Genomic DNA, 23938 nt, shown 5'->3' on the forward strand with positions numbered 1-23938 from the left:
AAATTTTGATGAAACACCAAACCTTTTTGCATGAAATTCAATCCATCTTGGAGAAGAACAACTCTATGCTCCTCTGATGCTACGATACCATTGTGAAGACCATGGTTGTTGCCAAGAACACCCATGAATCGGATCCTGACGAACTACGAATGATCATCCAGAAGTTTGAAGGATTCATGTCTTCACGTGCTGCAGCTTAAGTGTTTTTCAACACTTAGTTGTATTTTTCCAGATTTGTAATCTTTTAGTTGTATTTTTTCTTTTGACAAGTTACATGTAAAAGCCTTTTGTAAATTGCAAGTTAAGTCTTTACTTGCACTTTTGTAATTACATGTAAGGCAATTACAGTTTGAGTTTAGTTAGGACTGTAGTTGGAATAAGTCATAGTCAGTTATTGAATAAGTCTTGGTGGTTGAGCGAATTTTTCAAGTTAGTTGGGATCCTCCCACCTTTTTCTCAAGACTCCCCTTCTATAAATACTTGAGGGGTCTATTGTAATTTTCATCTTTTGGAAAGCAAGCAAAAAACTCTGCCAAATTTACAGCAAAGAAGTCTTTGAACTTTCATGTTTATATTCGAGAATTGAAAGAAATATAAGGAATTTGCTCAAGCTTTGAGTATTTGTGCTACATTCTTGAGTTTGTGTTCTATATTATCTTTTTTGCAAGTGTTTCTTCAAAGAACTTAATCAAATTTGATTTGCAGTCTTTGTGCTGCAAGTATTTGAGGTTAATATAAATTAGAATAAATATTCTTTTGAGAGGAGCTGTAAGTCTTTGTGCTTGCACTTATTCTTTAGAGAATTTAGGAGCAGATTTTGTGAGAAATAACTGTGAGTCTTTGAGCTTATACTACTTCCCACTGTTTTATGTAGAAAAGAATAAGATATTGCAATCTTTGAGCTGTTATAATTTGTTCTTGATAGCGTTAGTACAGAAAAGGGTAGATAGGACTTCATATAATCAAGACTTTGAGCTTGATATTGTTGTCTCGTCCCGAAGGAAGTGACGGAAGTCTTTGAGCTTTCAGGAAACTTCATTTCCTTTCTCTCATTTCATGTCAAAAAGTTGTTACTGCTGTTTTATGATAAATTGCTATCACTTTTCTATGAAGAGAAAAGGATATTGGCTTTCTTGAAAGAAGAAGAAAGACTGTTGTCCCATCCCATTTTATTTTTAAAGTTGTAGTTAGATAGGGGGAGCTTTCCCTTAATTAGGAGAGTTTTACTCACACGCTGTGGTTGAAACCACAATTTTGTATATTTCCCCAAGTGTACAAAATTTTCAACCAACAGACATCTACAAACTTAAAGAACAACAATGTGCGATTAGAAACCATTAAAAAGTTGAGTCCTTCTGTCCATTTGTCCATCCATTTGATAAGATTCTATAGCTTTTTGTCCACCATATTTTCTTATGATCATCGACCTCAAGCCATTAGTTTTGTACAGTGCTCTAGCAATGGCCCACACAATTCTCTAGTGGTTGTAGTCTTAAGCCGCTTACTAGCAACTGTTAATGCATTTACCAACACTTCCCAATATGGGTTGTTCCCTACATTGAAGGGGTAAATTATTATAGTACTAAAAGTTTGCTGCTACCATCTTAGTTAGCCTCATGGCGTTTTTCCTTTTCCAAGCAATACCTTCAAGTGAGTTTTTTTGCTTGGAACAATGCGTGGGATAAAGAAATTTGGTCATGATGAAGGAATACGGCTAGAAGTAGAAATAGAACCCTTCATAACTCACCAATAGAGGAATGTGGATGATAGATGCTTGGAATTGGGATAACAAAGGAATCCATGGGTACATTCCAATTCATCACTGCCACTATTGCTTCCTTTGCCATTTGCTTTTCCACTTTTTTGCTTTCAAACTCAGGTTGTAGGGCATTCATCTCTTTTGTAACCTCTTTGGAAACCTTAGGGCATGTCTTCATATTTTGGCCATGAATTTTAGCAAGGTGGTATTTTAATATATTAATTTCTCCTATCATAGGCTGCTTGTATTTATTGCAAGTGACTTGGCCTTTGATAGCTCTCAATGTCCCATCTTTTCATTTAGAATCTTTTCTGCCACTCATTTGTATTGAACTTGACATTGTTGTTTTAGCTTGGAAAAAAAAATCAGTAGCAAGCAAAATGATAAGTTTTTATTTAAAAAAATAGAATGGAAATAGAAGCTAAGAGTGTTAGGAAATAAGGGATGAGGGGAAAGGAGTTTTTTTTGATAGAATTTTTAATGTCCCCTTTTGGCACTTAGCCAATTCGTGCACATTTAGCTAGTTTCCAAATCTTCCAAAGGCTAATTGGTTAGTTAGGGAGAAATTCAACGTTCTTGGAGAAGCATTTGATTAGTCTTGCAAAGGAATTGTTCTTGGTTTTGAGTTCCATTGGTTAGACGAAACCCTTTGATGCTTTTAGCATCAATTTTTGACCTTTTGCGTGCTCTCCAAATTTTTGAGTAGGATATTTTTCGAAAGTCACTTAGTTGTCTCTAATCGTCATCTAGTCTTCAATATCACTTTGGTATGATCAAATTGCAAAATTATATCATTTGGGGTATTTCTTCAACTTGGATATATCGAGTAATTTAATTAATATTTCACTTAAGTTGTTTAATATTGGAATTTAAAAGGGAAAACTAAGGGTAATAGCTCATTTTAAAGGTGTTGAAAAGTTATTTCTAATGGACGCCTTGGAAAAAAAACTTAATTCATTAGAAAACATTATTATTCCTCAAAAAGGTGAAAATTATGTCAGAGAGTTATTATTTATTTCATTAAGGAGTTTTGGAGCAAGTAAAGAAAAAAGTAATATTTTATTGCTTCAAAAAGTTATAAAAGGAGGCTGAGGGCTCATTGTTTGGGGTTGTTGATGAATTTGATTTTGCTTTTGCATTTTGGAGAGAACTTGTGTTCTTCTCAAAAACGCTTGAGGACGAAACCCTTTTGAGTTTGCTAGTTTCGGTGGTGAAAGATCCTCGTTAGCTGATTTATGGTGGTTTCATTTCAAAAATCACATTGGAGCTTCAATGGGGTTTGTTGTGTTTTGCAAAGACTTGAGATTTGCTGATATATGTTTGTTGAAGTTTTGGTTTGATTAATATGTTGAGATTTTGTAGAGTTTGTAGTGTTCAATTTCCTTGCTAAAATGGCATCACATTTTCATGAAATGCATTGGGAAATGGGTCAATGGGATTGAATGATATGAAATCATATGCAAAGTGATCTTTAATGCTAGGTGACTCTATTGGAGGGCCTTTTGAGGCTAATCATTGGAGTTTTGTCAATCCAATGAATGTTGTACCATTTACAGGGCACAATGAATGCATGGTGTGAGGGTTTCATGGTGTAGCACTAAATTTTTTGTGGTTTTTCCTCTTCCAAAGTGATGCCAAGCTTAGTGGTATCATTAGTAGTTTGTAAACTTTGCAGTTACTCTCCAAGTTGCTGAGTACTCTATTTTTTCTGCTCAAGTTTTTACAAGTTTTTACAAGTTTAACTCATGAGTTTTTATAGACACAAGATAAACGTGGATAAAAATGCCTATGTGGGTTAAACACTAGTTTAAACTCGTTTTCCACACATTTTTTTTGCTATAAACCATGCATTTCTTCTTTTGAGATGTCAATTTTTAATTTAATATATTTTGTAATTGAATTTTGAAAAAAAACTGGTCTTTTTAAGAAATTTTAATTTTTAGTACTTTCTAAGTTGCCAAGTTTTTTCCGAGTATTCGTCGAGTCAAAAAATTTGGACTTGCTGAGTGCTCTCCAAGTCCAATTCTGCGACTATGGTATCATTTGCTGTAATGTACCTTTGCTGTACCTGCCTTGCTTTCCTGAGATTAGGATCACCTTCGTCACTCCAATGGTTTGGTTAGGGCAATAAATCGGATCGAGGGTTCCCTGCAGCATTATAGACATTGCAATTCATATATATCAGCAATAATAGTAATTCAGTTACATAAAAATAGACCCAGTCAGGACGTTGGGGGCGCTTCAGGTTGGCTAGGCTACCCATCCAAACCCATCCCGTCTCTTAGGGCTCATAGGGTTACCTGAGGATGGGCCCAGCATACCCCTGGCTGGGACCACCTTATTCCGAATGTGCTAAGAAACAGAAAACAGCAGGAAGATAACAAATGTCTACAGGGAACAAAGATTAATGATTTCAGAATATGTGTTACTTGGTTTTACTCATTCTGTTAATTGTAGTGTGGATTCATTACGTTCTTGTTTAATTGCAGAAGCATGATTGCTAGTAATTATAGTTCTTTTCCTTATCTCACATTAATGTGTTTGTGGATTAATGGTTTATGTATATTTATTTAGTTCATCGTTGTCTGTGGTTAGAGTTCATTTTAATAATTAATAACTCGACCTGATATTGCAGGTCTTATATCTGGCGTGAATGATAAGCTCACTATAACTTTCATTGCTTTAGTTTTACGCATTATAAATATGATTGATTCACTGTAAAATGTTTATTTACGGATACACATTATGTATTGAATAATAATTAATCTGATTACTAGCATGTTGCCTGTACTACTACATGAACTATGTTTAATCCTGTAAAGATTTAAGTAAATTACAGAAATTAAGATTGAAGCAACTTGCGTATGACAATACTTTCAATGGAAGATAACAACATGGACGACCTGAGCCACCCAGATGGCTTAACCTGGGAGCGTACCAGACTACCGACGATGAGGAGGGGGGTGTTCTGCACGTCTAGGCTTTGGTTCTTCATCGCTGGGAAGAACCAGTGACACTCCTCACCATCGATTCAGCCTGATACGTCCACAGACTATCCCGCTGGCCACTTGGATGCATTGCAAATGAAACAGAATTAATATTAATCTCGAGTAACAGGGTTACCTGTTTGTCGCTTCTCCTTTTCGATTTCCCGTTCTTCCTCCTTTCTTCCCTGTGCTTCCCTTGGTGGCGTGGTTTATACCTTCTTGAAATCACGCGACCCCTTTTTGAAAGAATGGCGTCTTTTCGGAGATGGTTGGAAAAGGATGCATTCTTTCATTAATAATATTAGTTAAGGCGTAAACACCTTTAATCGGTCAACATAATTTTATTAATTGGAAATTTGGAAAATATACATGTGTATAAATCTCATATAGTTATGCCTCTCATGATCCCGTTGTCTACACGGGGATATGACATTTGCTATCAATGTCAAGTCAAACAAACATGTGTTAAAGGAGATATGAATTTGCTAGGCAAAATCACCCTTCTATATCAGCACCCTTTTTTAATGGTTCTGTCCAAAGATTTGTAGCTGTCCTATAGCTTACCATTTTCAGTCAATTAGAATATGTGCAGTAGTGCTTGGTGAATACAAGATTGATTTGAGGTCTTGGGAGTGTCCTCGGTGTGAGTGTTTGGTGTATTGGAAGTGTTTTATGCTGCTGTGACCTGTCACAGGGGTATGTTCAATGCTGCTGCCCTCTCAATCATGCTTACAGAACTGCTGGGTGGTGTTGAGGACCTTTATGACACTGCTGGTAATGTTTGAATGTTGTTACAGACCTTAAGATAGTCATTTCCTACCACTTTGGAAGAAAACAAGTAGTTTTGGGTTAGTCTTCAGTGTTTGGTGATTGTTTGGCATTGTATTTGATGAACTTGAAGCCAACAGAGTGCCATTTCAGTCCCAGTCCGGTCAATACAGACATCTAGCTGCCACTTTCCATATCATTTGAAGGTGTGGGCGTTGCTGGGCATGTGTGAGGGCATTTATACAATCAAACATCAGACCTTCCATCACTTAGAATTACATCAGATCTGTAGCAGAGTTGTGGGGCTGCATCTATCAGGTTATATAACACAGTTGACTCCATTATCAGGGCATTTCACCTTGGGCTGCTCATTGAACTTATATCTACCATCTGGTGGTTTTGATGGAGCTAACATTCTCCTTTTGATTTGTTATCTGCAATGTTATAACTCTGATTTTTTATATCAGAGTGGGGGTTTTGATGGAGCTATCGTTCTCCTTTTGATTTGTAATCTGCAATGTTATAACTGTGATTTTTTATATCGGATTATATGATAGCTGCGTATCCTAGTTTGCAATCAATATTTGATTTCAGTTGTCAAAACTTTCAAATAAAGTAGGGGTGATCATTGCAGCGTTTCCCCTAATTTTTTAAGTTTCTTTGATTTTCAAATCAATTTAAGGAAAAGAAAATAATAGTTACTTATTTGTTTGATGATTTGATCAACTTTCAATACCTGAAATTTTTTCTGCTCAAATCGTTTTCTTGCTATGTTAATGCTTTGTTGGGTGAAATGTGTGAATAAGAGCAAAAAATGACTCAACTGATGAATTTCCACTTAAAAAAGTGTGGCTGGATATGTTTAGGTGCTACAAGATTCCAAGCTTAGGAGTTAGGACTCAAAAGTCCAAGATTGAGACTTGAGTGAGACTTAGCTAGAATCAGGGCTCGAGTCTGGTTGATTCAGCACAGCTGGCAAAAAGACTAATGATCTGGCCAAGTATTGGCAAGTCCTAAAACTATGTCTAAGACCACCAACTTGAGTGTAGGCAAAGTTTCATAGGGATATCAATAAAGAGAGAGTAATAGGGTTTTCAAACATTTGATTACTGCCATTTGTTGCTCTAGCTATTGCTTCATTTGCCAATGCATTTGGTAATTTGTTGGTTGATTTTCTTTGATGCTAAAATTTGATCTTTGGGAACCCTTGGAGATATTGTTTTTATTGAGGAAGGTCTCCATTCTATTTTTCAACTTTTCTGATTATGATTTGAGAATCACCTGCAATTTGTAGTTTGGTTGTGTGAGATTCCTTTCTACCCTACAAAGCTATCAACTTGACCAAAATTTTGGTTTGAGTATGCTGATATTTGTTACATGCAAAAAGCATAGTACTGTCATGAGACCTGATTTCTCCCATGCCTGCATCTCTCATATTGTGCTCACCAGCTCTGTCAAAGTTCAGTTTTTGTGCAGGAAAAGTTTCATTAAATGGTACAAGGTTTCTGTGTTATTTAGAGAACAATGTTTAACATTTTTTTAATAGTTTAGATTTCTTCACGTGTCCTATAAGATTTATAATATTTTAACTGAGAAATTCTATGTCAGTATGATATTCTTGATCAAATTGTGATACTCTTCAATGTCAGGTTATAAAATTATTTCTGGTACATTTTTAAAAGCCTAGTCAATTTAGGATGACCTTTTTCTTTGTTTGCAGAATATGTTTGTCCCTGTACTAAGGACTCAGGCAACTCCAGAACAACAAAAAAAGTGGCTCCCTTTAGCAACTAGCATGGCAATCATTGGTTGTTACGCACAGACAGAACTTGGACACGGTTCTAATGTACAAGGGCTAGAAACTACAGCAACTTTTGATCCATATGCTGACGAATTTATCTTGAACAGTCCAACTCTTTCATCTACAAAAGTGATTACTCAAAAACCCTTGTTGGCATTGCCCTCTAATAATGAAATTTTGCGTTATTTTATTATTTCTTATGGCCCCCAAAATTAACATTATGGCTTAAGTTCATGTTTTGATAGTGGTGGCCAGGAGGCTTGGGTAAAGTTGCGACACATGCAATAGTTCATGCACACCTCATATTGGACAAGGATTATGGTGTGCATGGTATGTTTGTCAAATTTCTTAGCACAATGATAAAAATGACCACTAGCATGTAAGTACATAAAATCTTTTTTATGGTACAGATGTCTAACCAAGCATTTACATGTAGGACAGCATTCATTGTACAAATAAGGAGTTTGGAGGATCACAAACCTTTGACAACGATAACAGTAGGTGATATTGGTCAGAAGTTTGGGAATGGTGGAAACAATACAGTGGATAATGGTTTTTTGCGGTTTAATCACACGCGAATACCTCGTACAAACTTGCTGATGCGGTATAATATAGCACACTAGTTTGTGATTTTCAACCTAAAAAGATGCTCTCTTGCTGAAGTGGTATTTTTATGCAATAACCGATTTGCCCAACTTTACAAGAATATATCTCTATTACTTTTAGTGGTACTTTAAACATGTGTAAGAGGCTAACCAGCCTGTTTGCTTCTAATTTTTTGCCTTTTCCACTCATTGTAATTTTGTTGAACAGTTAGCTTGCATATATAAAGTGTATATGAGGAGTTGATTGTTTGTTTACTTCCAATTTTTGAATATTTCACTTACAACTCAGACAAGTGCACGAAGCAGATGAATAGCAATGACATTAATGTGTAAATTACCAATACTGAACATTAACAACTATGAAACTGAGATACAAGAGAAATTGCAGCTTACTGATTTGAATGTAAAGCCCAGTTATTGCCACAGTCCAAAACATTGCATGACTAAAATCTATTACAGAAGTTAACAATGTCCAGGAATACATTCTGTGTTTGTGCAGCTGTAATATTAAGCTTTCCCATAGTGCCATATCAGGAATGATACACAACTGAGATTATAATGCATTTGTATCAATATGTAGTAATGTTTTTTTGAATATGAATATGTATAAGAAGCCTCAACATACACAGAATATTCTGTTCAAGAATGCCTAAACAGGTCTGCCATGTCCAAGCTAAAACTCAGGCCATTGGAGAGTTTTCTTGACCAGCAGAAGGAATCTGTAATGTCCCCTCTTCCTAGTCACTATCAGTATTCAGGATCAGTCTATTAATGAGTCCTTGTAGACTGATAGGAGGGATAGAGGACACTGGATTTGGTGATTATTCTCCTATTTCAGATGGCACTCTAGAGTAAACTTGGTGGAATCAGTTAATAGTTATACAATCACCAATGTTGCCAGTTTAAAACTAACATTAAAATCAAGAAAAACACCTCCTGAAAGTGACTTAAGTCTAGTCAGAGAGTGAGGTGCCTCCTTGCTAGACGCCCTTGAGGAGAGAGAAAGTTAATTATGAAAAAAAACCTAAAAGATTTTTTAGAAAAAGCAATTGAGTGAGATATTACAAGAATTAATTAATCTCAAGGTTTAAGGGGGTATTTGTGAATATTAATGAAAAGGCAAATTCAAGACATGTTTAAGTGGATGCCCCTTTGAGGAGAGAGGAAGAAGCATTGAAAATAAAATTTATGAAATACATTAGTGAGTTTATTAAATATTTCATAAACTCAAAAATAAAACATAAAGTGGGCACATGATGGGAATCCTAGTTAGGGCATACCATTTCGAGGATGTTAAAAGGGCAACTTGGGAACCAAAAGAGACATGTTATTGTTGTTATTTTACCTTTGCCTCCTTAGAGGAGCTTGCTAGACCGAGTTTGAGGAGCTTGTGAAGACGGAAACCTGCACAAGTAATCACACTTGCAATTGTGAAAGACCAACCCAGAGTGTGCAAGGGAATTCCATTTGCAAGAATTTCATTTGGGCTTCAAAGAAATTAGTTTAGAGGTTAATATGCTGGTTGAAATCTGAAAGAGGTGCCTACTTGAGAGGTTAAGCCCTTTCTTGGCTTGTTTGAAGTGCAAAAGAGACATATTCTTGCATTTCAGTATTTGGGTCATCAAGTTTCTTCATTTCCAGTTGATTGGTTCAAGATTTATATCAGTTTGGGGAAGTTGGAGCAATCTATGAATCATTTTCTAAGTGAGCAGCTTGTGTGCTAGGCTGACACCCTTTATGGCTTGTGTGGGGTCAAGAAAGTTATCATTTTCCATTTTAAGAGTTGGTTTTATAAACATTTATCAATAACATCAAATTGGGATAGTGTTAGATCAGTTTTGGACTGATTCTAGAGTATTTTGAAAAGGATTTTCTGACTGTGTAGCTTGCTGGTTAGGCTGCACCATTCTTGGGTGTTTGGAAGCTGTTGGAACCTTTGGAAGGCTATACAAAGAATATTTCAGTTGCAATCATCATCAAAATCAAGGGCTAAACTTTACCTATTTGTGGGAACCACCTTGGAGTGGAAGAAGATGATTAGTTGCTGCTGCAAAAAAGCTTGCTGAGTAACTTATATGGCTGCCTTCTTCTATATCAGACTTGCAAACTGTAATATTCCCCTTAATTTTTTTTTGATTTTTCAATAAGAATTACAAAGCAAACACAATAACCCGTTAAGGTTAGAGAAATAATCCAAACAACTAAAAGGGAACCCTTCCACCTTTTGTTCACCAAGAGCCCAATCTGGGAGGGTGAGAGCATACGATGTTCTAGAGATCGTTAGCACCATAAACCAAACTGAAATTACAATGCACGGGCGGCAAGTCAGCCCCTTCTGCCTATCCAGCAGGATAGAAACTAAACTTTTTGGCGGTAAACCAGCCAAGGAAAACAATAAGAAACTTAAACTCAATCACTCTACCGCGTATTTCAGCGGGAGGACATTACATAAAGCTATCATTCTACCGCATGTTTCAGTGGGAGGACAATACATAAAACTTATCACTCGACCACTTATTTAGTGGGAGGACTGAGTTACAAATACCAAAAAATAGGCGGCAAGCCTGCCTCTTCTACTTGTTCAGCGGGTATAAAACTTTCAATTAACCCAGTGTTCCATGACAGATCCAAGCATATTGAGATCCCATACCACTATGTGCGAGATATGGTAGACAAAAATGTAATTCAATTAGAATATGTTTGTACAGGAGATCAAACGACAGATATTCTGACCAAACCTCTTTCCAGGGTGAAGGTTGATCACTTCAGAAAAGGTTTAGGTATGATAGAAAGGTAATTTGCTTTGTAATCTGTATTTACATATCAATAAGATGTTTACTGTGTAAACTTCTTTGTCATGATAGGATATTTTGGATTTTTATCCCCTGAGTTCATATCTAAGAGGTGACGATCTCTCAAGATAATGTACATTTGTATGGAGACATTATAAGGTGACGATCTTATAATGTCCAAACCAGTTATCATGTTGGATCTCTGGTGTATCATGGATGAGCCATGATTGTATTATGGTAAAACATTTATATGAAATGTTAGTGCACCTACCACAACTTGGATAAAGATGAGAATTGAATATTTTCTCATATGATTATCCTTAAGTATTGCATGCTTAGGCAATACTGATATCACGTGCTAAGGTGATATCCTATCATCACAAGATGATGTGATGGACTTTTGTCTCACGTGTTTAGGTGATACTTCATATCATGTGATTAGGTGATATGATTTCCTAGAAAGTTAGATTGTGTAAAGAATGCTAACTATCATTTAAATTGTGATGCTTGATACACTGCTCTCATTTATCTTACCTAGCTAAGAGGGAGTGTTAATGCATGGTAGCTACGGTAAGATAAATGATTGAATGAGAGATAAATGAAGTCTCTCATTCAATCATTTATCCTATCGATTATACTTTTAAGAAAACTTCAAGCTATTTTATTTGATAATCATTCCTCATTTATATCAGTATCGATAATCATATTATGGCATGGCACATTGGTGATAAACGATAGTTATCAGGTTAACCATCTATCCCGATCTATATCGGATGTGTTCCCAGCAAATGAAATAAGATTATTGAGTTGCTATCGGGTGGCATAGTATGCACCGTTTAATATATACAACCTTTAGTTAGTGATCGGTGTCGGTTAACATAGACACCGATTACTATCGGTTAATATGCCATGCCAAATAACACCGTTAATACCGATTGGCATATATATTATGTTACGTGAACCTCGATTAATATCGGGCTAGTAAATAATTAAAACACCGGTTGTTAACATATGCAAAGGGGTGTGATCAAGTAGTGTCTTGATCGGTCATGTCCATAAGACATGACTGGTCAAGGCACTGCTTGATCCTCCCCTCTCATATATATATATCATTTGGTATTTGTGAAGAGGATATTGAAATCGATAAATACTCCTCTTACCTGCCAAACAAAGAAGATAGTCAAAATTATAATAGAGATAGATAATACATAGATATAAAGAATAAAATTAGAATACATCTTGCATATTGAATTGTAAATTGAACAACATTTACATGATTACAGTCCAGAATTGGTTGATAGTACTACTATTCAACTTTACAAAATATGGGAAATATAGAAAAGAAGAAGAATGCTGATCACAAAAGATACTATCACCAAACCAGCTCAACACCAACTTCCTAAAATCTGATATAGATAACAGCAGGCTGGAAATGCATAACCAGCAGCACCAAATCACACTAAAATGCTTCCAACTCTCTCCAAACTCACTCAACACACCCCACAACTCACCCAAACTGACACTAGACACAAAGCGACTAAGAGCAAACTGAAAATGAGCTTCTAAACACCCCAACACACCAAGCACGCATCCCAATGCACTCCCAAAAACCCACGCCTAAGCTGGAAAGGATTTGCAATATAAATTCAAAGACTCCAAATTAAAAGCTGCAAACTTACAAAACACATCGCCTAAAGCATAGAAGTTGTTCGAGCCAATACCCATACAAAAATGGAGATAATGCAACCTATACAATATACATATCTGAAAGACTAGGGAGGGCGCTGAGAAAGTGTCCTTGAAGCAGAAGGGTGAGATGTCGGTGTTTGGGCCGCCAAGCGGGCACGGAGCTCATACACCTGCTGAGTGCGTGCAGCCACATCCCGTTCCGCCACCACTACTTTCTCTAAAGCTGTCTTCACCATGTGTGCGGCTTCCAACAACTCCTCTTTTGTATCCACTGCCTCCGTCGCGCAGACCAACTGAGTCTGCTCGGCTGCCAGACAAGTCTCTACCTCGGCCTTTGCTGCCCGGGTCTCAGCTGTCTCTGTGCGGGCCATCTCTAGCTGTGCCAACAACTGCGCCCTCTCGGCTGCCCATGAGGCCTGCTAACTGGCCACCTCCTTCTCCATCGCTACTCGGGCAGCCTCCTTGACTGCAAACTCCTGCTGTGTACGCCTCAATGTGTAATAGGCATCCCGGTAGACCTGCTCGATCTCGCGGACAACTACCGTCACCCAACTCTCCACAACAGGCTGACGCAGCCTCCAAGCCTGGAGCATCTCCTCTGTCTCCGTAGTCGGCCACCCCTGAGACTCCAAGCAGGTAGCAAAGGCTGCCGGGTAGCCCACCCGCATAAACTGTAAGACCTGCTCTAGCTCCACCACCACCTGCTGCAATGCTTGCGACTGGGCAACGGCCACCACCCGCCTACCCCTCGTCACCATATCAGCCATGTCAGCTAGATAGGTCTCAACATCCTCCCCCGTCTGTGCCGAGGGCTGTGAAGTCCCTGGTGGAACGACCACGACTGTATCCTACTGTGAAGGTACCTCCGCCGCCACCGAAGGTGTACCATCTCCTGGTGCCTGCCCAGCAGAGGCGACCTCCCCCGCCTCGTTCCCAACTGAGTCCATGTGCCTCCCCTGACGAGTCATCCAAGTCGACTACCTCTGCTCTAGTCTCTCGACACGGTGAGAATACAACAGCTCCCTCCGGCTGTGCCAGTGTCATTTGAAACCGCTGTGTGAGCCAGCTCTACATAGCCTCGAGGTCAGCACACATCTCCGTGACCGGGGGATGGTTCGCTGTCGTTGTCTCCTCCAACAAGGAAGCAGAAACAGTCACCATTGCGTCACTACCCACGAAGTCCAACCGTACGTGAGGCTCAGTATCCACTACCTCCACCTCCGTTAGTCCCTGCTCCACAGCGACCACTACCCAATGTGGCGACTCCTCCGTCCCTGACTCTGCGATGTCCTCGGTAAGTGCCGCCGTGGTTGGGCCCGGTGATGCTCCCTGGCGCTCGTGCTGGAGGGGACCAAGTGTAATAGGCGTATGGCTCTGCGCGAAGGCCGGAATACAGTTGCCGCCCACTCCAGATGATGGCACAGGCATGCCCATCGGTAACAGGGGTGGGGCAAACAGGACTCGTACAGGCTCCTCCGTTGCCTGGCTGCTATCGTCCTCCTCATCGTCTGCCTCTGAATCCTTCGCGCTGCTGGAATCCCTCCCGCTGTCAGGCTCCCCTGAGGCCGAGGCCCTATCTACCGCCCGTTTCCGCTTCGCGGAAGAGTGCCCAATGTCCAAGTGCCTCCAATACATTGTTGGAGGCTCTCCTGCTGTCAACGGTCCTTGCGGCCGTACCTCCAACTCGTCCTCCGGCACTGCTTCCCGCGTGGCCTCAAGGAATAACCCTATAGCGTAGTGAGGCATATAGAATGTGCGATGCTGGAGCGTCAAAAACTCATACATACGCTCTGCCAGTAACGCGGCCCAATCATACATGATGCCATTCATCAGCCCGTTCATCAACATAATCTGAGGGAGGGCAATGTCCGACGCCCTACTGGACCCTATCAATCTGCTCTTGATGACATCCATAATGCATCTCCAGTGGCCCTCCGCAACAAAAGTCTTACGGATTCCATGACCCTTCGTGGCTCTAGCCACACTGTCCAACTCTGCTGTCGTCAAGTTTCGGGAGACTAATTTAATCCACTGCTCCTCCTCCCGTGTCATCTTTTTGGCCTTCAAGTCTATTTTCTTGCCCTGGCTGCCTGGAATGCCGAATACCCTCGTGAAATCCCCTGCTTTGAAGGATATAGTAACATCCCTCTGGAGGTATTCAAACGTGCTGGTGCATGTGTGCCTGTTGAAGGTGTCCACCATGAAGCGTAGGGCCCCCTCGTACTCCCGGATAGGGAACACGGGCATCCGAACAACCCACTCTACTTGTGCCTTACGGAGGTTTTGCTTTACCAGGTCATTGTCGGGGGTGTCCTGCCACCATTTCCGGCATTCTGATCCATTCAAGCCTTCAAAAGTAATATTCTGTGGCGTCACTGTGTTTTTCGCACTTATGGCAGCCTGTGGTGCCTTCTGTTTTTGCTTTTGTTGGGCGCTGGCATCCATGGTGCCGCTTGCAACACGTACTCCTGACGCTAAAATCCTGATATTGCTATCCCTATCCCTCTGGCTGCTACTGGAAGAAGCGTGCAGCTGTTTCTTCCAACTTCTTTTCCCTGCTGAATCCATCAATCTCTGTATAACTGATTGCCTGTTAAAATAAAAATCGTACACCTTCGTAACGGCCCTCTTTTTGTGTATGGCTGCCGCTGTGCGGGCTGCTGCTTCTTTTTCTCCCCTGCGCGCGGCCTGCGTGGTGTCCTTATATGCTGGTATGGTTTCTCTTGCCTTGTTGTGCGGCGTACTTTATCCCTTGCTGTGCGTGTTGCGTGGTGGTCGGGCTTGTGCGGCGTGTGCAGCGTCTCCCTCTTCCCTCGTGTCGCGTGGTGGTCGGGCTGTGCGGCGTCTTCCTCTTCCCTCGCGTTGCGTGGTGGTCGGCTGTGCAGCATCTTCCTCTTCCCTCACGTCGCATGGTGGTCGGGCTATGCGGCGTGTGCGTTTTAGTGTTGCGCGAGGGGTTTTATTGCTGAGGTGGGGAGGTGTTTTAATGTTGCGCGGCTATGTGCGGTGACCACCTTGGGTGGCTTCCATCGCCGGTGTGACCACCTTCGGTGGTTCCACCGCACGGTGGCCACTTTCTTTTTTTTTTTTTTTAAAAAAAAAAATTCTATTTTATTTTTTTAATTTTTTAATTTTTTGTTTTCCAATTTTTAGCGGACTGACTGACTGGAGGGTCCTGGTTCCCTCCGTTCGTGATAGACCTTTAATTTCGACCCGTTGACTGTGTCTGGTATCTCCTTCCCGTCCAGCGTCCACAACTTAATCGCCCCGTTCGTATTGACCTTGCGTATCTGGAAGGGCCCTAACCATCGGACTTTGAATTTCCCAGGTTTAATTTCGTTCTTCCCGTTGAATTTCAAAACTAGCTGTCTGGGAGAAAACTTAATTCACCGGAGGTGCTTGTCATGCCAAACCTTCCGTCTTTGCTGGGCTGTCTCTATCGCCCATTGAGCCATCATCCTTCGTTCGTCCAATTTGTTCAAGGCGTATAGTCTCTCCCTCAGGCTTTCCATGTCTCCAAGTCGATTATCGATGGCGATTTGAAGACTCGGCACCATGAATTCAACTGGCACCACGGCTTCTTGTCCATACATTAGCTGGAAGGGAGTCTATCTAGTGGTTACCTTGTAAGTTGTTCGGTATGCCTAGAGTACTGACGGTAGGCGTTCCTCCCAGTCATCCTTCTCCACTCCGCAAGACTTATATATCACCGACATCATTATTTTATTGGTCGCCTCGGCCTGCTCGTTCACCCGTGGATAGTAGGGGCTTGATAAGGAGTGGAAGATTTTAAACTCCGTTGTCAGCAATCGGATTATGTGATTTACAAAATGGCCTCCTCTGTCACTCGTCAGTTGGATTGGAATCCCATACCGCGTAATGATGTGTTCATAGATGAATTTTGCTGTATTGACCGTCGAATTGTCAGGTAAGGCCCGTGCCTCCACCCACTTGGTCAAGTATTCTGTTGCCACTACAATGTATCTGCATCGTCGGGCTCTACTTGGTTTTAATGGTCCGACAAAATCCAATCCCCATCTCTCAAACAGTTCCTGGGCATTCGATGGGTTGAGGGGCATAAAATCCCTTTTTAATGGCCGTCCGGCCCGTTGGCATGTATCACAGCTTGTTACCCACTCCCTGGCGTCATTATGTAGTGTCGGCCACCACAGTCCTGCCAACAGAACTTTCCTCGCCATGGTGTCGGGCCCCATGTGTCCACCTGCGGGCCCTTCATGTGCTTCTTTCAAGACGCCCGAAATTTCCTCTTCTAGGACGCATCGCTGTAGGATTTGATCGGGCCCCATTTTATACAATAGGCCATTAATGAGTTGGAATGTCTTGCTCCTCAGTACTAGTTTCCTTCTTTCTCCTGGTGGCATCTCCCTTGGGAACTGTGATGTGGACAAATATTCCCCCACGCTTGCGTACCAGGCGGGGAGAACCGCGATGCGAAATAAGTGAGCGTCTGGAAAATCTTCGTTCACTCCTTCGGCTGGTTCTCCTGACTGAATTCTCGACAGCTGGTCAGCTATCACGTGGCTCTTCCCAGGTCTTACCATAATGTTGAATGTAAATTCCTGCAGCAGTAGCAGCCATCGGCTGATTCGTCCTTGGATAATTGGCTTGTTTACCAGATACATTAAAGCCTGGTGGTCCACATAAAATGTGAATGGGGTGGCGAGCAAGTAATGTCGAAATTTCTGGACGGAGTACACCATCCCGAGGGCTTCCCTTTCTGTGGTGCTATAATTTTTCTCTGCCTTCGACAGAAGTCTGCTTGCAAAGTAGACCGAGTGATCTAGCCCGTGGTCGCCAGCCTGCGCCAGTGTGGCCCCTATGGCAAAGTTGGATGTGTCAACGTGTACGTGGAACTCTTTGTCCCAATCAGGATATGTTAGGATTGGTGCACCCACCAACCGTGACTTTAGCTCTTGGAAGGCCTCCTCCTGAGCCGTCCCCCATATATACCGTTCACCTTTCCTTGTCAACTTGTCCAAAGGGCAGGATACTCGAGCAAAATTTTTGATAAATCGCCTATAATACCCTATGTGTCTAGGAAGGATTTGACTCCCGTGACATCTGTGGGTGCCTCCATTTCTACTATCACCCGAATCTTGTCTGGGTCAGTCTTGAGTCCAGCCTTACACACTATGTGTCCTAACAGCTTCCCTTGAGGCACCATGAATCTGCATTTTTTGGGGTTGAGTGCTTGGCGAGCTCGCCTGCATCTCTCCATGCATTTGCCAAGTGCGGCCAAATGTGTATCTTGGTTGTTGTAGATGGACCAGTCGTCCAAGAACGCCCTGAAGTTCACTACTGACATCTTTTCAAATATGTGAAAGATTATCCGTTGAAAGGTCGCTGGTGTGTTCCATAATCCGAACGACATTCAATTATACGCGTACACGCCATCCTCCACTATGAAGGTAGTTTTTAATTTGTCTTCGTCGGCGATGGATATCTGGTTATACCTAGAAAATCCATCCATGAATGAATAAATTTCATGATCCCCCACTTCCTCCAAGATGCTATCCGTAAATGGTATTGGAAACGGGTCTTTTATGGTGACCGCGTTAAGGCATCTGAAATCCACGCAGATTCGTATCTGGTTTGCCTCCTTTTTAAGGGATATTACTATGGGCGATACCCATTCGCTGGTCTATACTTTAAAAATAATCCCGGCTTCGAGCATACGCTCAATTTCATCATTCACTCTTGCCGCATAGTTTTTATTCATTCTGTATGGCCTCTTCCGCACAGGTACGGCCCCAGGTACAAGTGAAATTTTGTGTACGCACAGTTCTGGCGGCACCCCTTTGAGGTCCTTATACGTCCAAGCGAATGCATCCTTGTATTCCATGAATATTTTAAATGTAGCGGCTTTCAGGACTGGGTTCCAATCGTCACCAACCAGGATGTTTCTTGGCTTTGCTTCTGTGCCGAGGTTTGTAGGTTTTACGGATTCTTCGTACTGGATTGGTTTTGTCATGTCAAACCTGTGCGCTGGTACTTCGTTGACTGGGGCACCCCCTTCGGTGTATTCCCCATATGCTGGCGGAAATTCGTTCTCGTCTCGATCCTCGTCTACCTGCAACATGTTACAATCATACAGCAACTCGTAGTCCTCCATTTGCCAGTGAAAAAGCCCATTAAGGGAATCCGTCTCATCCTCGAAACATCCTTGGATTTCGAGAACACCTTCCTCGTTCGGTTCCCTTCCGTACTTTCCTCCGTCAACTCCGCCTTCGCTGTTTGATTCCGACTCTGATGCGAGTTCTTCACTCACAAGTTGTGTCTTCAGGTCGATAATAAATTTTCTCCTGGCTTTTTCCATTGACAATGTGTTACGCTTCCAGTTGTGATTCACTCTGGCTGCCACCAACCACCCTCTGCCCAGAATGGTGTCGTATCCTTTCTTGGCTAGCGGAATCACCACGAAGTTGAGGACAAATGGTTGTGTCCCGATGGTTACTTGTTGCGCCATGAGCGTTCCAAGGGGTTTGATACCATGTTGATCCGCTCCCAGTAAGTTAAAGGTTGACGGCCATAGTGTTGGTTTGCCAAGCTGCTTCCAGGTTTCTTCCGGAAGCACATTCACTCCAGACCCGTCGTCGACGATAGTGTCAGTCAGAATGGTTCCCAGTATTCCCTTTTCTACCACCGCTGGGTGTCGGCCACCGTATAGTGTCAGGACCAATGGGTCTGTAGGTGTTCTGCTGGTACCATCTGTATTCCGGGTTGCCTGACTGTGCGGGGTTACTTGGACCGTACGTAGGAGTGCCGTACGTAATTGCGGCATCGTTTCCAGGAGGTCCTTCATTTTTACCGGCACTTCAATCTGCAGCATTTGCTTCGGGATATTCTCCTCCGCCTCAGATCGGGAGGTACTTACCACTTCCTCGGTGCTCCTTTGTGCCAACATTTCCTTCACCACTTCCGCCTTGGCCTCCAGCACTCGTTGCTTCTCCGTGCGAGGGTCCGAGTATGTGGCCTTCTTTGCCTGCGACCGTGTGATTGCCAATACCCGTTCCTCCGTCCTGTCGATGTTGAGCAGGTTTACTCCAGACTTTGGGCACCTTCTATCATCGTGGTCTCTAGGTCCACACCATTTGCATAATTTTTGTGGAGTTTCTTCTGAGGTGCATTCTCTAGCAAAGTGGCCCCATTGATTGCAGGCTCGGCACTGGATCATTGGTCGTCCCTTTGCAGCATATTGGATTCGGCTCCTATTATTATTATTGGTCCTCCCCCCTCGCTGGTTGTTCCGATATCCGCTAGATGATGCATTATTGTTGGTGGTTTGCGAAGTTCCGGCGGCCGACTGCTCTTGCGTGAAGAGAACTTGTTGGTTCCTGGTTTTCATATTGTAGGGACATTCCTTTGTCAAATGTCCCGCAATCTGGCAAATGTCGCAGAAAGCCTTCTTGGGACAGGATCCCTTGGTGTGTCCGTCACTCCTGCAGTCGGTACACCACACTTCATTTTCTTCTGTCTTACTTGTACTCCCTTTCATGGCTTTGAATTCTTTCAGCATTCGTTCCATGTCCTTTTGGAGTGCGTGTACCTTTTTACTCGATTCGCCACCACTACTGCTTTCCCCGTCAGAATCTTCATCATCGTCAGATGAATATTTATTACTTTTCTTCTTCCTTGATGTTTTGTATTCGCTCTCCAGGTCCATCGCCCTATTATAAGCGTCGTCATATGACGTCGGGGGTACAATCTTCATTTTTTTCCGTAGGGAGGATTTCAATCCTTCCATGAACCATCGTTTTTTCAAGCCCTCAGTCGGTTGGCTCTCCATTTTACCCAACAATTCCTTCAGTCTCCTGCTGTATGCCCGTATTGTCTCCTTGGTACCTTGTTTGGTACTGTATAACTTTGTTACAATTTCGTTGTCATCACGGAGCAACCGAAACTCCTTCGTGAATTCCTTTTGTAGGTTGGCCCACGTGGCCACTTTTTGCTTATCTATATCGGAGTACCAATCTATGGCAACTCCACGTAACATGGCTGGGAACTGCTGTACCCAGTCATTCTGGTCTGTCACTCCGTTGGCAGACCAAATGGTTTCACATGCACGGCAGTGCCGTAAGGGATCTTCCTTGCCGTCCCCTGTGAACTTTGGCAATTTTTGTTTACTCGCCATCCTTGGTCGTCTTCCTCGGGGCGGTTGTGTCTGTGTCTGTGGCCCTGCGCTGCTTCCTCCGGTGGCGTTGTTGGTGTGTCCTGCGTGGACGACTGGAGGTACGGTGTTTTGCTTGTCGTGTGTGGCACCTACACCCGTACGGTTGCCCTCCCCTTCGCTCTCACACGTGCCCACTCTTGCTTCCTGTTGGTGATCTTCACTCCGTGGCTTAAGGGATAAGTTTCTAAACTGATCCCGAGTCTCCTCGACTAGATTTCGCCGTAACCTTGTTTCTTCTAGAAATTCTTCGTGGCTCCGCGTCCTACAATGATCTGGCGACGCGTAGAAATTTCCGTCGGCCTCTGCACCCTCCGTGACACCTCCTTGGTTCCCCTCGGGCCCCCCTTCGGCAGGTCGTCCTTCGGCAAGTTGCCTCAGCCTCCATCTACGTTCTACTTGCTACTCCAGAATCAAGGCCCTCAGCGTGGCCTCCCACTCGTTCGTTTCTGGTTTTTTATTCCTATCTTTATTCAATAGGTGTGGCATTAATTGTCGCACATTCCCATAACTCACAATTCATAAATCAAAATATGTCTTTTATTAATTCATCTGCTCAAATACAACTCGTGTCAATGACACTTTTTTTTGAAAATAAGAAGTTCAAGGTTCAATTTCCTCCTGGCCTGGCGCCATCTTGTTCCGTTTCCTGTCGGCTGTTCTCTTCGTAGTGTTGCAGGATTTGTTGTCGTCGCTCTTCCTGGGCAATCTCCTCCAGGCGGGCCTGTTGTGCCAGCGATGCCTGTGCAAGCAACCGGGGGAGGTGGTTCATCAACCAGTTTACTGCCGGGCTCACCTCCAATGCTGTCCACACGACACTTGGTGGGATTTCTGCCTCCGCCGTCTCTCGTCGGACATAGGTCTGAATGGCTACCTGGAGCAAAATCGAAAATTCTCACGTTGCCGTGTCTTCTCCTGTGTAAAGTTTTGTTCGTGCGTCGTCGGCCTCTGGGTTTATTTCACCAACGGGTAGGCCCATTGTGTCTGTGCGCCATTCGTGTCTTCCGTTCCCGAGTACGTCTAGGCAACGGCGCCAAATGTTTGCCCTCTCGGGTGAATAACTTAAGGCATGAAGAACATTATGCAGACTAATGCCGTAAATATCAAACAAAGTATATCAAATGTTCTATTCATAATAAGTGTCTTTTACAAGTTACATTCCGAAGTATAAAAGGGTACCGAGGGGGTGCGAGCGCCAACCGTCGCACCGCAACTTCCACCCCTCGGTTGCCAACTAACCAAAACAATTACACATAATTAACTAATGTTATTCCCGTGTACAATAATGCCGCCAACAAATGAAAGATTGCACAGGCAGGGAGGTAGGATTGAATCTTTGCTTCAGCCACACAGGAACCAGCAACACTGAAAAATTACAACAGCAAACCAACTCTCTCAAATCTACACACGCAATCCACAAGAACACCACGCAATCCACACAAACGAACTACAGCTAAGAGTGATGTCTCACACTCGAAACTGGAATGGAAAAGTCTAGGAGGTTTTCACCCTTGAAGAAGTCTGGAATCAATTTGACAGCATGACATTATATTTTTTCTGGATAATCAAATGAGGAGCCAAACATCTGTATATATAGATTTTCAAGTCTGAAATTCAAATTCAACTCCCCCCAAATTCACCTCTCCAATTTGTATTTCATTTTAACTGGTGGACCGAAGCATGACACCACCCCTTAGGCAACATCACGCCTAGCAAAGGGGACCACGATTTTGGCATAGAATATACTTTGTCAAATATTAAATAAAGTCTTCTTTCATTTTGGCGTCCCCCTTCAATCACCAAATAATTCGCGTAGGCAGACTTAGAAAGAAAATCGTATTATGCACAATTCCCAATATCAATAATCAGTAATAAAATAATTAAATATTAAACCTTAGGATAAGGAAAAATAATTAATTAAATAACTTATAACCCCAATACTGATTATCACAAAATCAAGGATGAAGCTGAGCAATGAAGACCACTGAATTGTACTGGATCAAGACCATATCCAAGACTGCCAAAAATAGACATGCCCAAATTGCCACTTACTAAAAATAGTAAGTCATGAAATACTGCTCCAAAAATCATGATCTTTGCACCCATAGAAAGAGCTTAGAAAGCTCAGTAAAACTACACCATCCAGACAGCCAAACCCTAACTAAAAATAGTAAGTTCACATTTCACCAAAGAGTCAACTGCATGTTATGCCACATTGGAGCTCATGGAAAACCTAGAAGGAAACCACAAGCAGGACTAAAGAATTCCCTCCTGACTAAACCTGACAAGCTCGAGCAGAACTCCACAGAGGATGGAAACCCTAATTCTCCTTTCCACATAGCCTACGGGTCTTCGGAATATGCCAATGGACCACTGAATGCATCATTACTAAGAAGGGGACATTACACAAACAACCTTTCTAATCCATTTTCCTACAAGGGTTTCAAGAGCAGTTCATGGGTATGCTTAGAACTGTATTGTAATTTTGCATAGTAATCTAGACTACATTTTATACTTCAGTTTATGTATTTCAAACTTGTAGACTAATCTGAAAACTCTGATTTTAGAAGGCAAATCATCTTGTTAAGTTTCAGATTTACTATTTGATAGCAACATCTATTTCATTCTCTTATATATCATTCAGACTATGTAAAAACAACAAACTATTCTGCAACTATTCTGCAACTTCTGTCTAGCTCTGAAAGAACACAAAAAGAAAGAGAAAACATAGTATGTTTAATTAAAATAAACAAGAAGGTTGCTACAAAGCAGTTTTCTAGTGTTCCACCTAGGGTGGGACACTAGAGAATCTCTTCTGAAATATCCATGGCTCCTCCTCTTCACATGAACTCTCCCTCTCTTCACACGTTCAACAACAAACCAAGATACCAATCAACAAAAATAAGGTTCCAGTAAGTCCAAGCTTGATTTTTATCTAACTTTTGTTTCTATTGAACAATTTGATTTGTCTTTTCTGTAGACACTTGTGCATAGTTGAAGAAGCTCTCCCACATGAGAGTTTGTATCTTTGCCTCTTTCCCAAAAAGCAGAATACTGGAGAAAGTGCCACGCCCTGCTAGAACTATCTCAAATCGACTCCTAGCCAAGCGTTAGACTTCTTGGTGTAAGCTTAGAACTTTGTTGTTTTCCTCTTACGTCAAAAAACTGGGACCCAATATTCTTTTTTGCAGCCGCAATCACAAGAAGACAGATAAGTATCACCTACTTTATCAAAGTTTCCCCTGGCTCCAGCAATCAACATGTCTTCCCCAAATTTGTATTGAAATTTTCATGCCACCCTTTATGTAGTAAGTCGACTTAAGAAATTAGAGTCCAACAAGGTCACACA

At 42.0% G+C, this 23938-nt stretch overlaps 1 protein-coding gene across 1 annotated transcript in view; it reads left to right on the forward strand.

Annotated features, from left to right (window-relative positions):
* LOC131066990 (peroxisomal acyl-coenzyme A oxidase 1) overlaps nucleotides 1-23938 on the forward strand; it is a 227274-nt gene that overhangs the window by 43700 nt on the left and 159636 nt on the right. The window contains exons 4-6 of the mRNA XM_058001895.2: nucleotides 7235-7444; nucleotides 7561-7645; nucleotides 7757-7919. Coding sequence (XP_057857878.2) covers nucleotides 7235-7444; nucleotides 7561-7645; nucleotides 7757-7919 — 458 coding nt within the window. The remainder of the gene's footprint in view (nucleotides 1-7234; nucleotides 7445-7560; nucleotides 7646-7756; nucleotides 7920-23938) is intronic.

Source organism: Cryptomeria japonica, chromosome 3 (genome assembly GCF_030272615.1).
Source record: "Cryptomeria japonica chromosome 3, Sugi_1.0, whole genome shotgun sequence".
NCBI classification, from domain to species: domain Eukaryota; kingdom Viridiplantae; phylum Streptophyta; class Pinopsida; order Cupressales; family Cupressaceae; genus Cryptomeria; species Cryptomeria japonica.